Below are 22,588 nucleotides of genomic sequence, written 5' to 3' on the forward strand. Positions count from 1 at the left end.
TTTCTAGTGCTTAACAAAACAAAATCAATTCTGCACCATCCAACGGGTTGTGTGAGCCCAATAAAGAAGCAGATACCACTGATATCTCCATGAATAGTGACAAAATAACTATAATAATTACGAGTGAAAACCTTTACCAGATTCATGAGCCACCACAAAAGATTCAGGTGTTCTCTCTGGCAAAGGGGGTGGGCTGTCTTCTTTGTTCCCCGAACCTTTCAAAATAAAATTTAAAAATTTGTTTATGAAAACAATATTACTGTTAATGTTTGCTGCAGCCATGTATTTGTTGTTTTCACCAAGTATTTAAAAAGATACCTCTACAAAGGTGTCGAGCTCTAAATGAAATTAATTTACTATCCCACAGATTACAGGAACCAGTGCAGTTACTTCAAAATCTGAGTGCATGCATTATTGCTGTGTTCAAATACACGTTTCTACAAATTTGGAAGGATGAAGCAATCACATAATATTGCAGGTTGCAGAATAAATATGGCAATATGTTATATTAAATATATATACAGACAATGCTGGAAAAATTTAACAGATCAGACAACATTTGTGAAAAGAGAAACAGAATTGACCTTCCAAGTTTGAAGACCTTTTGACACAAATGGGAGAGAGATGTGTTGGAAAGAACAGCAGCTGTTGGTTTAAACCGAAGGTAGACACAAAATGCTGGAGTAACTCAGTGGCAGCATCTCTGGAGAGAAGGAATGGTGACGTTGTCAAGTCGATACCCTACTTCAGACGGAAAGTCACGGGAAAAGGAGAGAGATGACAGGTTAGTTCCATTCTGGAGGGATGAATAGAACATACAGTGCCCTCCATAATGTTTGGGACAAAGACCCATCATTTATTTATTTGCATCTGTACTACACAATTTGAGATTTGTACTAGAAAAAAAATATCACGAGGTTAAAGTGCACATTGTCAGATATTGATAAAGGCCATTTTGATACAATTTGGTTTCACCATGTAGAAATTACAGCAGTGTTTATACATAGTCCCCTCATTTCAGGGCACCATAATGTTTGGGACACAGCAATGTCATGTAAATGAAAGTAGGCATGTTTAGTATTTGTGGCATATCCTTTGCATGCAATGACTGCTTGAAGTCTGCAATTCATGGACATCACCAGTTGCTGGGTGTCTTCTCTGGTGATGCTCTGCCTGCCCTGTATTGCAACCTTCTTTAGCTTATGCTTGTTTTGGGGGCTAGTCCCCTTCAGTTTTCTCTTCAGCATATAAAAGGCATGCTCAATTGAGTTCAGTTCGGGTGATTGACTTGGCCACTCAAGAATTGACCATTTTTTAGCTTTGAAAGACTCCTTTGTTGTTTTAGCAGTATGCTTGGGATCATTGTCTTGCTGTAGAATGAACCACCAACCAATGAGTTTTGAAGCATTTGTTTGAACTTGAGCAGATAGGATGTATCTATACACTTCAGAATTCATTATGCTTCTACCATCAGCAGTTGTATCATCAATGAAGATAAGTGAGCCAGTACCTTCAGCAGCCATACATGCCCTTCTCCCCTCCATACTTTGCTCTTGCCATCACTCTGATATAAGTTAAACTTTGTCTCATCTGTCCACAAGATCTTTTTCCAGAACTGTGGTTGTTCTTTTAAGCACTTCATGGCACCATCCTATTTTTGTGGCAAACCAGTGGTTTGCATCTTGCAGTGTAGTTTCTGTACTTCCGTTCATGAAATCTTCTGCGGACAGTGGTTATTGACAAATCCACACCTGACACCCGAAGAGTGTTTCTGATCTGTTGGACAGGTGTTTGGGGATTTTTCTTTACTATAGAGAGAATTTTCCCTCATCAGCTGTGGAGGTCTTCCTTGGCCTGCCAGTTCTTTGCGATTAGTAAGCACACCAGTGCTCTCTTTTTTTCTTAATGATGTTCCAAACAATTGATTTTGGTAAGCCTAAGGTTTGGCTGATGTCTCGTAACAGTTTTATTTGTGTTTCTCAGTCACATAATAGCTTCTTTGACTTTCATTGGCAACTTTGATCCTCATGTTGATAAACGGCAATAAAAGTTTCCAAAAGGTGATGGAAAGACTAGAGCAAAGACTAGGTGCTGAGAGCTCTCTTATACCTGCATTAAGCAGGCATTTAAACACACCTGAGCAATTACAAACACCTGTGAAGCCATGTGTCCCAAACATTATGGTGCCCTGAAATAGGGGGACTATGTATAAACACAGCTGTAATGTCTACATGGTGAAATCAAAATGTATAAAAAATACCCTTTAATAAAATCTGACAATGTGCACTTTAACCACATGCGATTTTTTTCTATTACAAATCTCAAATTGTGGAGTACAGAGGCAAATAAATAAATGATGGGTCTTCATCCCAAACACTGTAACAGTGCTGCTCCCTCACACTGGAGACACAGGTTAGAATCTGACAGGTTAGAGTCTGAAGAAGGGTCTTGACCCGAAACATCACCTATTCCTTCGCTCCATAGATGCTGCCTCACCCACTAAGTTTCTCCAGCATTTTTGTCTACCTTAGAATCTGACTATGTGCTATTTGTGCAGAAATCTGCACAAATCTATGTCTCCATTTCTTCTCCAGATGCCTCCCACAGATATGCTTATAGGTTAATTGGCAATTATAAATTACCCCTACTGTGGGTAAATGACAAAGGGAATCTAAAATGAAAGTTAACGGACCCACCCGAGTGCAAATAAGTTGCGTGGATAAAGAAAGGGGGGATGTGACCAAGGGGATTGCATGAGTTCCGATGGGCTGAAATTAGCTTCATTCTGTCTCGAGAGTAGTACAAGACTAAGGACCATCTCTGGTAAAATGAGGCCAGGATTGCCATGAGATACCAATTAAGTAAACTGGTTGACAGATTAATGAGGGAAGTTAGAAAGAGAAAACACAAACAAAACAATGTGAAAGTTGTGAAAGGTAGAGCTTTAGGGTTTGCCCAATAGGTCAAGCCTCATTTATGAAGAAAAACAGCCAATAACACAGATGGATGCCCAATAGCAGAACAGCTCAGTTCAGATCCAAGAACTCGAGTTACCAAAAGCCACAGAATATGGAATTCCGTGGAAAGTCTCTATTTATTACATTCGACTTACCTGTGGAAAGTCTCGATATTTATTAGAATCGGTACTATCATTACAATTGGCTATGCCTCCTTCTACCCTGCCTCTTACAAGGATGGCAATTCATGTTCGCATTTTCTCCATGTCTGTTATCTTGTCTTCCAAAAGCTCTACCTTTCTAACTTGCACATTGCTTTGTTTGTGTTTTCTCTCATGTGCCTCTAAGCATATGTTTTCGCCCCTCAATTGTTGTTTCATCTCCTCTACAATGAGCAGAGGCCTTGACCACATTTACTCTACTTTACCTCTGCTCTCGTCCCTTCTCCTTTCATACAAAGTATTGATGGAATTTTAGTTTAATATTGCCACGTGTACCGATTATAGTGCAAAATAACTATAAGGGGCCACACCCTTAGCTTATAAGTGGTCCGTTCAATAGTCTGAAAACAGTGGGGAAGAACCTGTTACTTTCTGAATCTGGTGGTATGAACTTTCAAACTTTTGTATCTTCTGCCTGACTGAAAAGGAGAAAAGGGAATAACCGGGTATAAGTGCTCCTGGATCTTGATTGTGCCGGCTGCCTTTCTGAAGCATCATGAAGTGGGGATGGAGTCGATTGGGAGACTTGGTTTGTGTTATGGACTGGGATATACCACAACTCTCCTATTCCTTACTGCACCAACCTCCGCAGGCATCAGATCATGCTCCCATTTTCTGCTACCTTCAACGAGATTTTACCATTTAAAAAGAGCTACATCCCAACTTCCTGCTTGGTTCACATCTTCACTCACTACTTCCTTTTTATCAATACTCTCTCATGTCACCCCAAAGATGCAATATTATTCTTTTGTTTCCAGCATCCTGGAAAGTAGAATGTTCTTCCAGGTGAAGAAGTGACTCAATGGCACAATGTTAAATTAATGTGATGCTTTTGGTGTACACAATGAATTCCCTCTACATTGGAGAAACAAATCATAACCACTTTGTAGAGCAGCAACATTCAGTCTGCAGGGCTGATCTCTTGATTTCTGACAGCAGCCACTTCAACTATCCATTCCACTCAGACCTATCTGACTGTGACCTCTTGCAATGTTACAAGACCCAATGGAACATGACCTAATTCACTGCCTGGCCACATTCCAGTTTTCTGGACTCAACATTGAATTCAACAGCTGTCCTTAACTTTCTATTTTGATTGTACCAGAACTGGCCAGATCTGCTATGTCACCTATCTGAAATATTTCCTCAGGTTTTCTTCTCTCCACTAAAATAGCCTGATTATTATTAATTCTCCAGCACTTATGTAATTTGCTTGTGTTATCTCTCTCTCCCCTTATCAATTCATCAACTAAATTACTTCGGAAATGTCCTCATTCTTCAGAGAAAGGGGGTTCCCCTCCCCACTATAGATGAGGCTCTCACTAGGGTTTCCTCAATACCCCATAACACTGCTCTCTCTCTCCCCATCCCCCCCACTCGTAACAAGGGCAGAGTCCCCCTAGTCCTCACCTTTCACCCCACTAGCTGTCACATACAACAAATAGTCCTCCGTCATTTTTGCCACCTCCAACGTGACCCCACCACTCGCCACATCTTCCCATCTTCCCATCTCCCCCCCCCCCCCCGTCTGCTTTCCGCAAAGACCGCTCCCTCCGTAACTCCCTGGTCAATTCTTCCCGTACCACCCCCTCCCCGGGCACTTTCCCTTGCAACCGCAAGAAATGCTACACTTGTCTCTTTACCTCCCCCCCTTGACTCCATTCAAGGACCCAAGCAGTCGTTCCAGGTGCGACAGAGGTTCACCTGCACCTCCTCCAACCTCATCTATTGCATCCGCTGCTCTAGATGTCAGCTGATCTACATCGGTGAGACCAAGCGTAGGCTTGGCGATCGTTTCGCCGAACACCTCCGCTCGGTCCGCAATAACCTACCTGATCTCCCTGTGACTCAGCACTTCAACTCCCTCTCCCATTCCGAATCCAACCTTTCTGTCCTGGGCCTCCTCCATGGCCAAAGTGAACACCACCGGAAATTGGAGGAGCAGCACCTCATATTTTGCTTGGGCAGTTTATACCCCAGCGGCATGAACATTGACTTCTCCTATTTCCGGTAGCCTTATTGTCTCCTCCCTTTCTCGGCTCTCCCTCAGCCTTCTGGCTCCTCCTCTTCCTTTCTTCTTCCCACCCCCCCCAGCACAGACTAGTATACATTAGTGGATTTTGTGCACCAGAAGTAACCATTCAACAATGTGTAATGGTACTATCATACAGTATATTACTAAAAACCTTCAAGATGATTCAAACATCTTGGCTGCCATTTCTACTACTTATTGCATCCTCATCCCCATGCATTTCCTTCAGTGCAATGCCTTTAGAAAGTTCAATGAATTGAGAAACATACAAATACCGACCAGAGGGCAGGCCATCCTAGACTGGGTATTGTGAAATGAGGAAGGATTAGTTAACGATCTTGTTGTGAAAGGCCCCCTTGGGCAACAGTGACCATAATATGGTGGAATTCTGCATTAGGATGGAGAGTGACATGGTTAATTCAAAGACTAGGGTCCTGAACTTGAATAAAGGAGACTTAAGGGAATTGGCTAGGATAGACTGGCAAATTATATTTAAAGGGTTGACAGTGGAGGTGCAATGGCAAAGAATGAAAGACCGCATGGAAGAACTCCAAAAATTGTTCATCTCAGCCTGGTGAAAAATTAAAACTGGGAAAGTGTCTCAACCATGGCTTTCGAGGGAAGTCAAGGATAGTGTTAAATCCAAGGACTGATGGTCTGCATCCCAGAATACTTAAGGGGGTGGCCCTAGAAATTGTGGATGCATTGGCATTCATTTTCCAATGTTCTCTCGACTCTGGACTGAAGAGTATCCAATGGACTGAATGGTTGCCAATGTAACTCCACTACTTAAGGAAGGAGGGAGAGAGAAAACTGGGAATTATAGACCAGTTGGCCTTACATCGGTACTGGGGAAGATGCTGGAGTCAATTATTAAAGATGTTACAACAGCGAATTTGGAAAGCAACGACGGGATCAGTCAAAGTCAACATGGATTTATGAAGGGGAAATTATGCTCGACTAATCTTTTGGAATGTTTTGAGGATGTAACAAGTAGAATGGATAAGGGAGAGCCAATGGATGTGGTGTATCTGGACTTTCAAAAAGCCTTTGACAAGGTCCCACACAAGAGATTAGCATGCAAAATTAGAGCACATGGTATTGGGGGTAGGGTATTGATATGGATAAAGAACTGGTTGGCAGACAGGCAGCAAAGAGTAGGAATTAGCGGGTCCTTTTCAGAATGGCAGGCAGTGACTAGTGGGGTACCGCAAGGCTCGGTGCTGGAACCTCTGTTATTTGCAATATATAGTAACGATTTAGACAAGGTAATTAAATGTAACATCTCTAAGTTTGCAGATGACAAAGCTGGGTGGCAGTGTGAGCTGCGAGGAGGATGCTATGAGGCTGCAGGGTGACTTGGATAGGTTGGGTGAGTGGGCAGAAGCATGGCAGATGCAGTATAATGTGGATAAATGTGAGGTTATCCACTTTGGTGGTAAGAACAGGAAGGCATATTATTATCTGAATGGTGTCAGATTAGGAGAAGGGAGGTGCAAACAGACCTGGGTGTGCTTGTACATCAGTCACTGAAAGTAAGCATGCAGGTACAGCAGGCAGTGAAGAAAGCTAATGGCATGTTGGCTTTCATTGCGAGAGGATGTGAGTTTAGGAGCAAAAATTGCAGTTGTACAGGGCCCTGGTGAGACCGCATCAGGAGTATTATGTGCAATTTTGGTCTCCTAATTTGAGGAAGGACATTATTACTATTGAGTGCAGCGTAGGTGCACCAGGTTAATTCCCAGGATGGCAGGACTGACATATGATAAACGAATGGGTCAACTGGGCTTGTATTCGCTGGAATTTAGAAGAGAGGATATCTTATAGAAACATGTAAAATTCTTAGAGGATTGTACAGGGTAGATGCAGGAAAACTGTTCCCGGTGTTGGGGGAGTCCAGAACCAGGGGTCACAGTTTAAGAATAAGGGAGAGGCCATTTAGGACTGAGATGAGGAAAAACATCTTCACCCAGAGAGTTGTGAATCTGTGGAATTCTCTACCACGGAAGACAGTGGAGGCCAATTCACTGGATGTTTTCAAGAGAGAGTTAGATTTATTTCTTAGGGGTAAGGGAATCAAGGGGTATGGGGGGGGGGGGGGAACCAGAACGGGGTACTGATTTTGGATGATCAGCCATGATCATATTGAATGGTGGTGCTGGCTCGAAGGGCCAAATGGCCTACTTCTGCACCTATGTTCTATGTTTCTAAGCTGCCGGACACGCCGTGGTACTCCTGCACTTTGTCTCTTCCACATGTAGAATTCTGTTGCATCAAAGATCAATTAAAACGATTGCAGAAAATGCTGAAAACACTCAGATAATTAGCACGTGCAGGGAGAGAAAAAGAGTTGACATTTCAGGTCATTGATTTTCATGTGAAGGGTCATCGAACTGAAAATTTAAATTATGTTTCTCTCCACAGATACTGCTTGAACCGCTTGATACTGCTATTTTCAGCATTTTCTATTTTTATTTCAGTTCCAGACTTTGGACACTTTTGCTTTTCAAATCCGGTTAACTGCCCATACAGGCCTAAAAATATCTGAATGCATTGTTCACAAATATTTAGGTGTCATTTTAGCAATGCATTTCATTATTCTTTTAGCAATAACTGGGTTCAACCAGAGAAACATACGATTTTTGTTTTGCATTGATCAGAAAGAAAGGTTAGAGGCACCAAATAGTAGCAATTAATAATCAGTTATTACCATAAATCCTACAAAAATAATTAAGTGATCAGATATCCACTCTTTAACGTGAAGTAAGTACTTACATTTTTCTGCTGCTAAATTTAATGTACTCGGTGGATGTTCTCGGGCAATAGACACAGGTGATATTTTTCTTGCTGAAGGAGTTTCGTTTTGTATGGTTGCAGTAACAATGGCACTTGTTAAAACACTAGTAACATTTTTAGGTACAGTGTTCCCAAAATCAATCTCCTCTGGCTCAGAATCATCAGAATGGAGTGGATTAGTAAAACTGAGGGGCGAAGCATTTACACTGGGATCCTTTATCAATGATGGCTCTGGTGGTACACCGGATGCTTTTGAAGAATGACACTGATCGTTGTACAACGTATTATCTATGGAATTCTTCGTAAAAGATGGGATACATTCATGGCTTGGCATGTTCCACATTGCATGGGCTCTCTCTTTAAGTGGTAACTGAATTGGTCTCAGGGTAACATCAGAATTCTTCCCTTTTTGAGTAGCATCAGAGTGTTGCAAGACTTCTGAGTTTACTGCAATTTGTCCACAGCTGGCTTCCACTGATTTACCTGTTTGCTCCATATCAGTTGCTGGCGTGGACTTAACCTTATTTGATGGCAATCTATTAAGAGCACTGTTGGTATCAGGTGGGGATACTTCAAAGCTTTTAGGTCCTTCTTGGAGTGGTATCTTCTTTATTTCAATACTAAGTTTTCTTTCCAGCTTTTTTTCGATAGGTTCAATCTGTGCAGCACAATTTTCAATTTGCTTGAAGGTGTCCCCAGGTTTGTTGTAGTTTTCATTGAGGTCTGTGGGAGGTGGTGGTGTATAAGAGTGCACGACTGGCTTGGGATGGTATCGATCATTATCCTGCCACACAGTGGTAACAGCTGGATAAGCAGATGGTGGAGAAGGAGTAAGGATGGGTGGCACAGGCTGGGGCTCTGGAGGCTGCAAGATTTCTTCTTTTGCATCTCCTTCTACCAGGCAGCTATGGGAATTTATGGTTAGGGAAGACACAAAAGGCAGGGAGAAAAAAAAAAGGAAAGGATTAGAGAGCGGCACTATTTTTAAAAAATAACAATAAGTGAAATATTAAAGAATCTGAACACAAAACATCTAATGACGGTCATAACATAAAAATATTAAAGAAACATAACCTTCTATGCATTTCAAAGATTGCTTGGCAGCTGCCAGACAAACCATTTAGAAACATAGAAAATAGGTGCAGGAGGAGGCCATTCGGCCCTTCAAGCCAGCACCGCCATTCACTGTGATCATGGCTAATCGTCCCCAATCAATAACCCGTGCCTGCCTTCTCCCCATATCCCTTGATTCCACTAGCCCCTAGAGCTCTATCTAACTCTCTCTTAAATCCATCCAGTGATTTGGCCTCAACTGCCCTCTGTGGCAGGGAATTCCACAAATTCATAACTCTCTGGGTGAAAAGGTTTCTTCTCACCTCAGTCTTAAATTGCCTCCCCTTTATTCTAAGACTGTGGCCCCTCGTTCTGGACTCGCCCAACATTGGGAACATTTTTCCTGCATCTCGCTTGTTCAGTCCTTTTATAATTTTATAAAAGCCCAGTCTTTTCAATCTTTTCTCATATGACAGTTCCACCATCCCAGGGATCAATCTCGTGAACCTACGCTGCACTGCCTCAATCACAAGGATGTCCTTCCTCAAATTAGGAGACCAAAACTGTACACAATACTCCAGATGTGGTCTTACTAGAGCCCTATACAACTGCAGAAGAACCTCTTTACTCCTATACTGAAATCCTCTTGTTATGAAGGCCAACATTATATTAGCATTCTTCACTGCCTGCTGTACCTGCACGCCAACTTTCAGTGACTGGTGTACAAGGACACCCAGGTCTCGCTGCACCTGTCCCTTACCTAACCCCATTGAGATAATAATCTGCCCCCTTGTTTTTGCCGCCAAAGTGGATAACCTCACATTTATCTATATTATACTGCATCTGCCCACTCACTCAACCTGTTAAGTTTGGGCCCAAACTAAACTCAATTTTTCTCCTAAACGAAACGGACTACCTGTTGGTGCAGCAATGACATTTCATTTGCAAGAGGAGTCAGAAAGGCGATTTTAATTGTTTCCACCCGTGTGAATAAACCCCCATATTTGCAGAGAAATCCTCAATGCTGTTATTTTGACCATGCATTAAACAAGATTCATGGACATCTTGCAGTTTCCCAGGCTCGTGTAATGAGATTAACTGGATACAGATTTAGACTGTTTGATGAAGGGTCTCAACCCAAAATTCCTGACCCGCTGAGATACTCCAGCATTGTGTCCATCTGCAGATTTAGCAATAGCTTTTATTTCAATGGACTGGAACACGCTCTGAGCTTCCCCTTCATATTTTCATTAGTTAATTAAATACATTTACTCACATGTTTAATATCATTAAATGCATTTAAATCATTTTCTGTGTTTTCTAATGACTCGGCTTTTAACAAGTTCTGTTGTGCCCTGATATCCAGCAAGCCTGGTACATGCCTTCACTAGGTGTCAAAGAATTTCTCGGAACAGGGCTTACCACCTGCACCAACAAAGCCAAATCCACATGCACTCTTCAGAAGGAGCAAGCTCTGGGAGCACGTTATCACTGCAGGCAAAAGCTGAGAGTGGAGTGGTCAGTGAGGGCAGCTTACTCGTAGGTGAATTGGACCAAACCTTCCGTAGGTCACAGCAAGCCATTCCGCGGTTGGGTATGGCTTCTGGATATTTGTACACCACCTGATTCGTGATTTTCAAATCGGAGTTTGAACATTATAGAATTAAATTAGTGCAGAGTTGAGAATTCTCTGCCAGCTCATGGCCTGGACTTAAATCAAATTATATATGCACAACATTGCGAGAAGGCAATATCCAATTTCTTATAATATTTTACCACTTCAGATACAATTCATTTATTTTTTGCCAAATCCTTTACCATCCAAGATCAAGCCAGTTATTTCATAAATCATAATTTGTACACAATTATTTTTAAAACCATTGGACATTTAAAAATCATTGGACACCAAAAAAGCAATTCACTTCCACTATGTTGTGACAAGATCATATTTTCTTGACTGCTCTTAGAGGAGCTAGAATTAACCGAAAGTACAAACCACAAAATTGATTTGCTTCTCTTTACCACCATCTATGAAGACTAGATGGGACGATAATCTTGTGTGATAAAACTAGTACAATGAATGCAGAATTTCCCTTTCTGACAATGGATTTAACTACCGCAACTTAAACAGCTTCTGAGAGACTTGGTTTGAAATTTGGAAATCCAAAAATATTAACAGTAAAATCACAATTACATCATAGGCAATTGATCTACTGACAAACACTTTCCCACTAATCGATCAATCACCCATTCACACTAGTTCCATGTTATCTCACTTTCTCATCCAGTCCACACTAAAAGCAATTTACACAGGCCAATTAACCTACAAATCTGCATGTCTTCTGGATGTGGGAGGAAACTGGAGCACGCGGTGGAATCTCACGCTGTCACAAGGAGAACGTGTAAGTTCCTATCAGATAAAATAAAATTTAGCAGGCACACCCGAGGACAGGATCAAATCCAGGTCCCTAACGTTATGAGGCAACAGACCCACAAACTTTAAAATACTTTAAAAAATGGACAAATACAAGCATACCAATATACAAATACAAAGCTAAAAGAGGATGGAAAAAATAATTAAATAATGAATTACTTCATGAGAAGCACAAAAATAAATCGGGTAACAGATTTTTCTTGGTAATATACTAATTATTGTTAATTGGAATTATATGGATATGTGCACATCAACTCATCTTTTGGGTTTAATTGTGCTGAAAAATGTCCAATACATTCACTTTGCAAATGTCCAGATATGGCCTTGACTTTCAAGAAACCAATTAGCCAATTTATGCAAATCACTCACCAAACGCCCTCCACTTAACTACAGAAATACAATCTGAATGAAATATTTGTTTTTGATAATGTTCAGTATCATTAAGCCATCAATTGGTATGGCATTCAAGAGATCAATTATTATAGCCGTTAAAATAAAGCACTAGCTTCATCAATGGAGGGGTTAAATCTCCCAATCTTTGTTGATAGAAGCTACCGTATTTCCCAGCAATGAAGACGCACCTGCGTCGAAGATGCACTACCCATTTTGAGCTAAATTTTGGAGGAAAAAAGGGCTGGCGGAACATAGAATTTCTCATGCTCAAAAAAATAAAATTAAAATAATGAAAGTAACAATTCAATTTGCCCAAGGCTTCCACATCTCCTCCATTCTGAATGACTGAATGGGAGGGTGGGTGGTGGAGGGTGACGGCAGGTGGAGAAATGGTGGGAAAAACTGGAGCACACCAGAACAAGTTGAATCAGTTGTGATCTTATTGAATGACAATACTAGTTCAAGGGACCAATTGAGGTTACACGCACTGACACAGGAGTAAGCTCCGCGGCCCGCTGTCCTGTTATCTATCGCCCGCTGACCTGCCCCACTCTATGATCTTTGCTCTTGAGCTGGTCCCCTCACTGTCCGGTCTCCAGCCAGGTCGAAAATAGGGATAATAGGAATTTCAAAACTAATACCAACTGCTTTTGTGCGCTTCTGTTGACAAGGCAGCAGCATTCTTATTGTCTCTGTTAATCTCACTTGACCAACAACCGCCACACACCTCCAAAGCATGCCCCATGCAAATATACATTGAAAGACACGGACCGGGCAGTGAATGCCATGCAGTGTCACCTAGTGCAGCAAGTGAGGCCATGTCCTGCTCCCGGCGGCAGTCGGAATTTAAGGATTTGCGAGGAGCGGCTGACATGAGCGAGGCCGGCGAGCGGCAAGAGAGGTGTTCAGACGGAGAGCGCTGCCAGAGGTGAGCTGGGTACTGAGGCCAGTTATCCATGATGTCCAGATCCCAATGCTCAGCTCTTCATGTTTCAGAGTTAGCTAATGTTATTGATTTGTAATTAGCCTGATTTTTAATTAGTTGACAAAACCTTAATTTATTCATTCGGAATATCCAGGGGGATGCGATAAATGTATTTAAATGACATGCAAGGTGTTGGGTTATCTGTCACAACATTAATTCCCATTATTTCCTTGCGAGGCCTGGGACTAGCTGCAGTTCCCAGGTCCCCTGCCCCGGAACTGGCTGTAGCGCCCAGGTCGCCTGTGAACCCCGGGTCCTGCTACAGTTCCTCTGTCCAGTCCCGGCAGCCGCTCGCAGCCACCCGAGCTACTAAGTGAGTTACTGGCATGATCCACGATGCCCCTCCTTCTCAACGCTCCTGTCCGCCCCGCAACTTTACTCCTGGCGGCCCAGCCGTGCTGACCCGGGCCAGATTCCCCACACTCTGCGGCAGGAACTCTCCGCCCCAGTGGTGCTGTCCTTTTACAGCCGCTGTACTGAGGGATAGTCAAGTCTATCTTTCTTGGCTAACAGTCTAGCCTTTGGCCTCCAAGACGCAGGTAAATTTTCAGGCCTTAATTTAGGGTAAAAATTTTTTTAAATTGCGTCATCATTGCCGGGAAATACAGTACTTAAAATATGAAATGTTTCATGGGGAAAATCTAAATTACTAAAAGCCTGATCTTGACCACTTCCTGTTGTTCTGTATATTGATTATAGAAAAAACGCTGCCACTTACGGCTGTGATTTTTGGACATCTTACTCAGATCCCCCTGCGCTGCGCAGGACAAGAGGATTTTTTCCATCGATGAAAAATAAGAGTTATTAGTGTTTAAAAAATGTTGAAATTCTCTCTCATGTCAATCACGCCAGGAAGGCTACGCCCCTTCTGGTGGGAGGGGGAGGGACTATAAAACCCAGAAGTGTGGGCGTGGCTCTGTCTCTGCAAGGTGGAGGAGGGAGATAATCACGACTCGCTGTCTTTAGTGGCCTTGCACACTGCTTGAAATGGAATGAAACTGCACTTGAATTTGGTGGCCTTGCACCCTGCTTGAAATGGAATTTCAAGGAATGGCCGTGAGTCAACTGCCAGCCCACCAGCCGTAAGTGAGTGAGCTGCCAGCACAACAGGCTTGAGTGAGTGAGCCGCCAGCCCAAGAACCCATTTGGCCCACAATGTCCATACTAGCCCTCTGGAAACCAGTCCCTTCAGCCCACAACACCCATAGTAGCGCTCCAGAAAGCCCCTCCCACTGGCCACCAATATTGGAATTGGTGGAGAGGCGGAATATTGCGTTGGGGGACCAGCCCTCCTGTGAGATGCTGAGACCCAACGGGTCCCACTTAGTCTAGTGTTCACTTATATTTAAGTATCCACTACATATAGAAAATATTTTCTTCACATGGCTCTAATTGTGATTACAAAATTTAAAATGTGGTTAACGACTTAAGTCATTTAAAATCTATTCAGTAGATTAACAAATAAATGAAAGTCACCTTTTCTTAGGATTTACCAAAACTACAAAATTACCAATCTAAAATTGTCCGTTAGTGCAACTGTTTGAAGGAACTCTTATGGCGATTAAAGGTATTCAAACTGCTTTTAGTAAAATGTACACACAACTTAACATCGAAAGTAAATTGCAAAGCTATTTAGACAATGGAACAGGAATTTCTTGTTCTCGATTTGTTTTCCTCTCCCCATCTCATTTACTTTGTATTTTAAAGCTGGTTTTATCAATTCAAATTAAAAGTCATCAGCTTGAATCACAATGGCAAATGTGGATCCATAATAGATGGCTATAAAATTACTCTTTCTATTTCCACAACTGCTTTAATACTCTGATTTAGTGTCAAACATTTTAGGCGTCTTAAATGCCCAAAAATGAAGTTCTTTAAAAGTCATTGCCTTCAATAGAAGGGAGAAATTGAAATAAAAAGTATAAGATGAAATGCCTTTAAATGAGAGGCTTTGACTGCACTATACAAGACAGCTGCCCCTAGCATATGTTGGCATCAGTTGCCTAATGTAGTGAACAGTTAACAAACCTCAAACAATTAATTGGCTGTAAAGACTTGTGGTAAGCCAAAGATGCAATAGGACAAAAATAAGTGTTATCTTTTACCCTTGGTTCAGAATTAAGCTCCAGTGTAAATGCAATTCTTGGAAGGGAACTGAACACATGTACTAATAGTAGCATGGGTGATTGTGTTCCTCCACATGCTTGCTCTGTTATTCAAATAAATCAAGCAGATGCAATTCTGGCCTCAACTCTACTTTCCTGCCCAGTATCCAGAATTTCCATCTCAACCCCCTCAAAAAACTAATGATTCAGCATTGATTACCTTCTGCAATGGAGACTTCCCAAGTTTAAGAAAACTTCAATTAGCAAATCCAGATATCACAGCACCAGAGACCCGGGTTCTATCCTAACTATGGATGCTGTCTATATGGAGTTTGTACGTTCTCCCCGTGACCTGCGTGGGTTTTAAGCGGCAAATGCCTTATTCTAAGATGGTATCTATCTTAGTAGATACTACCCTCTGTATAGATTCCTACTGCAGGAAAACAAGCAAACCTTGTAAAAGATCCATTCTCATTCCTCTAAATTCCTGAGAATATAGGCTCAGTCTTAATCCAGGACTTAATCTAAGGAACTGTCACTGCACTATCCACAAGTATATCCTTCCTTAACTGTGACCAAAACTGTATGCAGTTATTTTTGTGTGTTGGCTCACCAAAGCCCTGATAGTTGCAAAAACACTTCCTGACTTTTGCACTCTATTCCTCTGCAATGAAGGCCAACATTCCTTTGGCTTTCATACTTGCATGCATTTTAAGTGTGTGCTCCTTTGCAATACCTACACATCCCCAATCACTAATATGGAAACAAAAAATCAACAAGGAAAAGATCCTGAGATTGACTAGAGAGGAAAAAAAAAAAAACTTGCGTTAATGGGGGCCTCTTTTGAATAAAGGAGAAAATATAAAAATATTTTGTATCTGTTTATATAGGAGATACTGAAACCCACCAGGAAATAGTACAGAAGAACTAGTCCAGAATGACAGATGTGCTGTCAGAAAACCACATTGAAAAATTAAGGTAGAAGGGTAGATAAATCCTCAGGATATGATGATCTGCAATCCAGGGGTTTTGAAAATATAGAAATATTGGATGCACCAGTTATCTCCTTCCCAAAAGCAAAGAGATTCTACAAATAGTTCCCACAGAGTGGAAGGTGGTAAATGTGGGACCATTATTTATGAAAGATAAAATGGCAAATTAACAGACACCTTCTACAAGTCTAAACTTCTTATATAATATACATTTTAAAAATAATTCAATGCAAGATTAACATGTTAAAAGAATGCAGTGTTTGCTGCCACCTCCTGGCTAAAATTAATTCCCTCATCCATGAAATGATCATTACATGGCAACCGCAAAACACTACAGAAAAAAAATCTGAAATAAAATAATAAAGGCCAATGGCATGCTAATATTTCAATTACTTTTCATCTGTTTAAACCAAAGGTTGTCTACTACTTTGAGTAGTCAATACTCCCAATTTGTTGACCATAACTCTACCTTCAACACCATAATCCCAAACAAACCACTCCTCGTCAGTACCCCCCTTTGCAACTGAACCCGACTTCCTGACCTAACCACAATCAGTAAGGATAGGCAACAAAACATCATCCATGATAATTCTCAATATTGGTGCTCCACACAGGACTGTGTTCTCAGCTTCCTATTACACTCCCTATACACAAGTATATGGCTAGTTTCTGTTCTAACTCCATTTACAAGTTTTCAGATGACTCCACTGTAGTGGGCCAGAGCTTGAATAATGATGGATGGAATACAGGAAGGAAATAGAGATCTTCATAACATGGTGTCACAACAAGCTCTCCTTCAGTGTCAGCAAGGCAAATGAACTAGTTATTGACCTCAGAAAATGGGGTGGTGTACATGCCCCAGTCAAGTGGAGATCGTCGAGAGCTTCAAGTACCTAGGCGTAAGTTTCACCAATAATTTAACCAACCACATTGCAGCCATAACCAAGAAAACTCACCAATGCATATACTTCCTCAGAAGACCAGGTAAGTTTAGCATGTCTCTAATGACTCTTACCAACTTCTACAGGTGCATTGTAACAAGTGTCCACTTGGTTTGGCAAAGGCTCTACTCAAACTGCTGTTCAGACTACTGAACAGTCCTCCCACAAGGTTGGTTGCAATCCCAATCTTCCAACTTATCACATTACATTAGTTTCACTTTATTTGTTCCCAGCACACGTGATAATAATAAACCAATAGCAAGCATTAAAAAAATAGTTAGTTACCTTCGTACTCGTGGTGGTTTAGGTGGTGGCGAATCAAAAGTCTCAGGAATTAAGGAAATGGTTTGACTTTCAGAACTAATTTCAACCTGTTTTAAGAGACAAACGTTTATGTAAAAAAGATCATAAAATGCAACAATAGTAATATTACGCGATTTATTGAGGCTGAATATATACATTGCACTAACACGATGCTTGAATCTAAAAAGAGACAATGCCAACCTGAACCTAAAAATAAGGACTAAACAGACTGCAAGCCCCAGATTCAGTACCCATGCAAATGGATTAAGAAACATCTTAAAAAATTCTAAGCAAAAGTCAAAGGAAATAAGGGTAAAAATATATACAGGGTAAAGATTGACATGGTACATGGAGAGATTCAGTACAAATACCTCTTTATCTGTAAATTCTGAATAATATGTATCTAAAGCTGAAAAAGGAATTTGTCTGTTGTGGAGCATTAAATCAAATTTCCAAGCCAAGCAGAGCAGAGCATCATGGTTAAGAGGTGTTCCAATATGAAATTTGATTATTAAAATCAGAGCATGGAAACTGACCCTTCAGATCTGAACTTGTCTATGCTGAACAGGTTTTATAACTGAACTAGTTGCTGTTTGAAGTTAGAGATGTTGCTATCACTAATCTATAGAGTAGCTGAACTATTTTACATCTTACTGCCTTGTAATGCGAATACAAACAAGAAATAATTATCAAATGATCAACATTAAAAGTGCTCAATACCCTTCAAAATGTAAACTGCATCAGCATTAAGAAACATTACCATACATAACGTAGTTACGCAATACGCAAGCATTTATAGGTAAAGAAAATTATACACTCAGATTGAGAACCGCAAATATTGAAAGAAATTTGGTTACTGGACCAAAAAAATGAACAATATTTATGTTATCAACATATGGTCATATTGTATATTGCCGTACTACTATTGCAGCCTCTTAACAAATGACTGCACTCTGATAATTATAACTAGAGCCAGGATGTTTAGGCGCTAAAAATCTCCGAAATAGGCAGGCATAATAAAATTACAAAAAAAAGCACGAAAAAGGCATTTATTTCCACCACCAAAATATGGTTAAAGATGATAATTATAAAGGTATACAGTATTAAATGTCCAAAGTTGCCTGGTTGCACATAATTATCAGCATTTTTTTTCCCAAATTATCTGGGGTTAAACTATGCCGTCTATCAGACAAAATATGCTTGAGTTGTGAAAAACTTCTTTCTGACTCAGCTGAGGTCACTGGTGCATACCCGAAACAAGCAACAAACTCTATATTCATGTTGATATGTTGTGCATAACAACTACCTTTGAGACTTTAGCTATGTTTTCTATTTCTTCAAGATCTTGTCAGCTAAAATCACTCTCTCACATTTTCGTTGTATGTCTTTACCTACATCGCCAGGAACTTTACGAATATCGTCAGTTACTTTGTTGAAAACCTGCAAGTTATTCACTAATGTTTCGCCACGTTTCTCAAGGGAAGTGATAGCTTGTGGGAAGTTCGCAAAATTGGAATCAATAAACACAAGATCGCGGTGGACTTTTTCTGCATGATTTCACTGACGATCCTGACTGCAGCAGATTCTTCTTCTTCAAAACAGTTGACGATTTATTTTATCTTTTCAAATTTTGCAGCATAGAAGAGTACAGCTTAGAGCCATGTACCCCATCTAGTCAAAACGGGCGGAGGTAGCGGAATCTCGGATGCCATTTCCTTGAACAACTGCACACGTGACAGTGCTTTGAGGAAGATTTCTTGACATTGGAAACTAGGCGATCGACATTTGGAAACAAGCTACGTATGTGCTCGGCAATTCTATGGAGTCCGTGAGCAAAGCATGTCAAATGCAACATTTTAGGGAATAAAACTTTAAGAGCACGAGCAGCCTTTTTCATGTACGGAGCTGCATCAGTCACAAACAGAAGAACATTCTTGTGTTTTATACCTTCTGGCCAAAGTCAGCAAGTGAAGATGTAAACAACTGAGCAATAGTTGAGCTGTTTGACTTCTCCAATACTTCCGATGTCCACAAATACTCCTTTGATGGTTGACCTGCCTCCAGTGTACCGATGACCACATTGGCAACATATCTCCCCACAACGTCGGTTGTCTCGTCTATTGAGATTCATATTTTGTTGCATGCAACTTCAACTCTAATTTTCTGCACAACAATGTTCAAGTTGCTGTTAACATAATTTTTCCGTAATGATGACTCGCTTGGTATAGGTTCCTCTGTGTATTTCCCAAAAAAACCTCTAAGAGATTTGTTTTCCAATTTCCACAGTGGAATTCCAGCATCAATGAATGCTTTGCACAGATCACTCGAAAACTCAGAATTGCGACTGGAGCCAGCAGTAAATTTAGTGAGGAGAAAAGCCTTCGGTTTCTCTGCCACCGACTTGTGTTTAGCTGTCTGTAAATGCTGGGAGACGAAATATTTCTCATGATTCACTGCTTTCTCACATGCTTTGCAAAACAGCACACAGTTGTCTGTAGAGAATATATCACTCCCGTACACTCTCACCAAATCTTTCAGTTTTTTACAAGGTGTTGACTTGACTTTAGGCATTTTGATGCTTGCAGGGGTAGATCCTACAGGAGTGGGGATGCAGACCTCTACAAGCAGGCTAAGTACAAGCTGAAAAGTGGAATCAGAGCTGCCAAGGAAAGGTACTCTGAGAAGTTGAAGAGTAAGTTCTCAGCAAATGACTCTTCTTCAGTGTGGAAGGGTTTGCAAGAAATCACAAGCTACAAGAGGGAAACCCCCACTAATTGGACAATCATCAGCTGACCAACGACCTGAACGAGTTCTACTGCAGGTTCGATAAACAGAAATTTAACCCTGGTACCCCCACACCCTCTCCCCAACCAAACACTTCACAGCCTGACTCCAGTTTGAAAAGACTGGACCTCTCACCACCTACTGCTCCCCCAATCACCGCTGCACACCTACTTAAAGCATGACTCCAGTCTGCAAAGACTGGACCCTTTCCCATGCACCCCTCTCCAATCACCACTTAACATCCTCCTACAGCCGGGTTTCACCCTGGTGATATAAATTGTCTTGTAAGTTACGTTAACACGGCAAAAAAGCTAATTTAGGCACTCAATTGTAAAAAAAAGGCATTAACTTCCTGAAAGGCATGAAAAGGCACTTATGGCATTTATGGCAAAATCCTGGCTCTAATCATAACATGCAGACCCCTCTACTCTATTCCTCTTCATTCATGGAACTGAATTGTTATAAGAATTAGTCCTTTAGCTGCAGCATGTAACCTGCAACTAGTAGATCCAAGCAATACATTTGGCTGCATTACTGCTTAACAAGGGCAATTCGTTATTTTTCTAGTTAATAAGGAGTTAACAAGTTAATAATGGACCTCCTTCTGTGCTCTATGTTTCAATAAATGGCAATGGGATTTTGATATACAATCTTTAACTGAATTCAATTACAATACATCCAACGCACAGCATAAATGCTTTTACTGGTCTTCCAAGAAATAAGCGACATGCAACTGTAAACCAAGTTACAAATATGTGTCTTGGATAATTTGGTGTAATAATTTGCATCTCAAAAGGAACACTGGTAAATCATGATTAAGAGTAGACCAGATTTCCTGCCACCCAGTTGCTTTTCCCAGATGTTTAATTACTCTTAGTTCATTACTTCGAAAACACCATTATGTCAAAGTCACCATACTGTAAGTGACCACATTTCAATGAACAAGAGGAAGCAGGCTTTCCGGAAAATAGCAACCAGCCATCTGCATGCAATACAGCCTTTTTTTTTTTTTTTTTTTTTTTTTAAAGTGACTTCAGGATACATCCAATTTGCCATTTTTATTTAAAAAATGCATAACCTCAATTTTTTTTCCAACTGGTGATATGATTATCATTAGTCTCTCCCACTCACGACTGTCCGAGATAAAGCTGCACAACTTCTCAAAAAATTAATGTGTTGTTTGAACAATAATTTTAAGGGGTCAAAACTAATTTCCACTCCCACAACAAAAAGAAATGAATCATACATTGCAAGGAATGAAAATAAAATATTTTATTCGCAGTGACTTTCTACAAGTGACATTTCTACAGACTGTACGTACCGGCTCAGATAGCCTTTCAGCACATCGACTCCTCTGCAATTCCTTTTCAAATAGCTGAGCTATCGCACGGTGAACAAGCTCATATTGCTCCTGCAAAACAACAGACACTCCTTGATATCTGCATTCAAAATGTTACCACCAAGTCCACAAGACGAATTAATGCTTTTACAAAATATGCTGGAAAGGTGATTTTACTGCACATGTATACAGAGAAAATGAGATTACCTTAAGATTTAGTTTTTAAATAGATACACATATATTAACAGCCATCACACTTGTTCATGACAATTCATAAGAACTGTATTGACAATTAACTTCTATAAATATTCTTAATGTTTCATCAACACGATCAAAAATAAAAAAAACTAGAATGAGAAGCAGCCATGTTTTCATGTGGACTCATTTATGAATCTACAAAATACCAAAATGTTTTTTCTGTCCTTTATTAGTTCAGGGCAGAGCAAAATCTTGGATTTATGAAAGCATAATCCTGTTTGACAAAACTCTTAGAATTTTATGAGGTTGTAATTATAGGAATAGGCAAGGACAACCAGTGAATGTGCTGCATTTGAACTTTCAGAAGGCCTTTGATAAGATGCCACACAAGATTAAACAAAATTACAGCGCAGTACAGAAATAGGCAGAGTAATAGCAGTTGGAGTTTGATCCGAACAGGTTAACATGTTGCATTTTGGGAGGTCAAATAAAGGGGAAAGCTAACAGCATTGTTACCAAGGGATATTTGGGTCCAGCTTCATAACTTCCTGAAAAAGTGACAACAAAAGTATATAGAGTGGTAAAGGCAGCATATTGTATACTTGCCATCACAGGTCAGGTTATTGAGTATAATATTGAGTATAACATTGCTGCTCTGTAGGAATTTGGTTAGGCCACATTTGGAGTATTGTCTGTAGTTCTGGTCTCCATTACAGGAAGGATGTGGAGCAGGGTGCAGAAGAATGCTGTCTAGGTTAGAGGGAATTGGCTTTAAGAAAAGGTTGGATTGTTTTCTCTGGAGCATCAGAGGCTGCAGGGAAACCTGATGGGCGTATGTAAAAATTATGAAGCCTAGATAAGGTAGACAATCAGAACATTCTCAGGGAGAAAATGCCAAAGACGAGTGGAGCCAAGGTGAGATGGGCAAAGTTTAAAGGAGATGTACAGAGTAAGGTTTTTTTTTTTTTAAACACATAAAGAGCGTCTGGAACGCCATGCCAGGGGTGGTGATAGAAGCAGATACGATAGTGGCATTTAATGGCTTTTGGAGTGAC

The 22,588-nt window shown here is 40.7% G+C and overlaps 1 protein-coding gene across 5 annotated transcripts in view; it reads right to left on the reverse strand.

The window, feature by feature from the left end:
* ptpn12 (protein tyrosine phosphatase non-receptor type 12) overlaps positions 1-22,588 on the reverse strand; it is an 85,984-nt gene that overhangs the window by 15,531 nt on the left and 47,865 nt on the right. For 3 of the 5 annotated variants that reach the window (XM_033039854.1, XM_033039855.1, XM_033039852.1), the window contains exons 11-14: positions 21,318-21,407; positions 17,195-17,280; positions 7,986-8,911; positions 138-215 (exon numbers count right to left, since the gene is read on the reverse strand). In XM_033039854.1, the coding sequence (XP_032895745.1) occupies positions 138-215; positions 7,986-8,911; positions 17,195-17,280; positions 21,318-21,407 (1,180 nt within the window). The remainder of the gene's footprint in view (positions 1-137; positions 216-7,985; positions 8,912-17,194; positions 17,281-21,317; positions 21,408-22,588) is intronic. The other 2 variants (XM_033039857.1, XM_033039856.1) reach the window with 1 other exon arrangement.

Source organism: Amblyraja radiata, chromosome 21, assembly GCF_010909765.2.
Source record: "Amblyraja radiata isolate CabotCenter1 chromosome 21, sAmbRad1.1.pri, whole genome shotgun sequence".
Lineage (NCBI taxonomy): Eukaryota > Metazoa > Chordata > Chondrichthyes > Rajiformes > Rajidae > Amblyraja > Amblyraja radiata.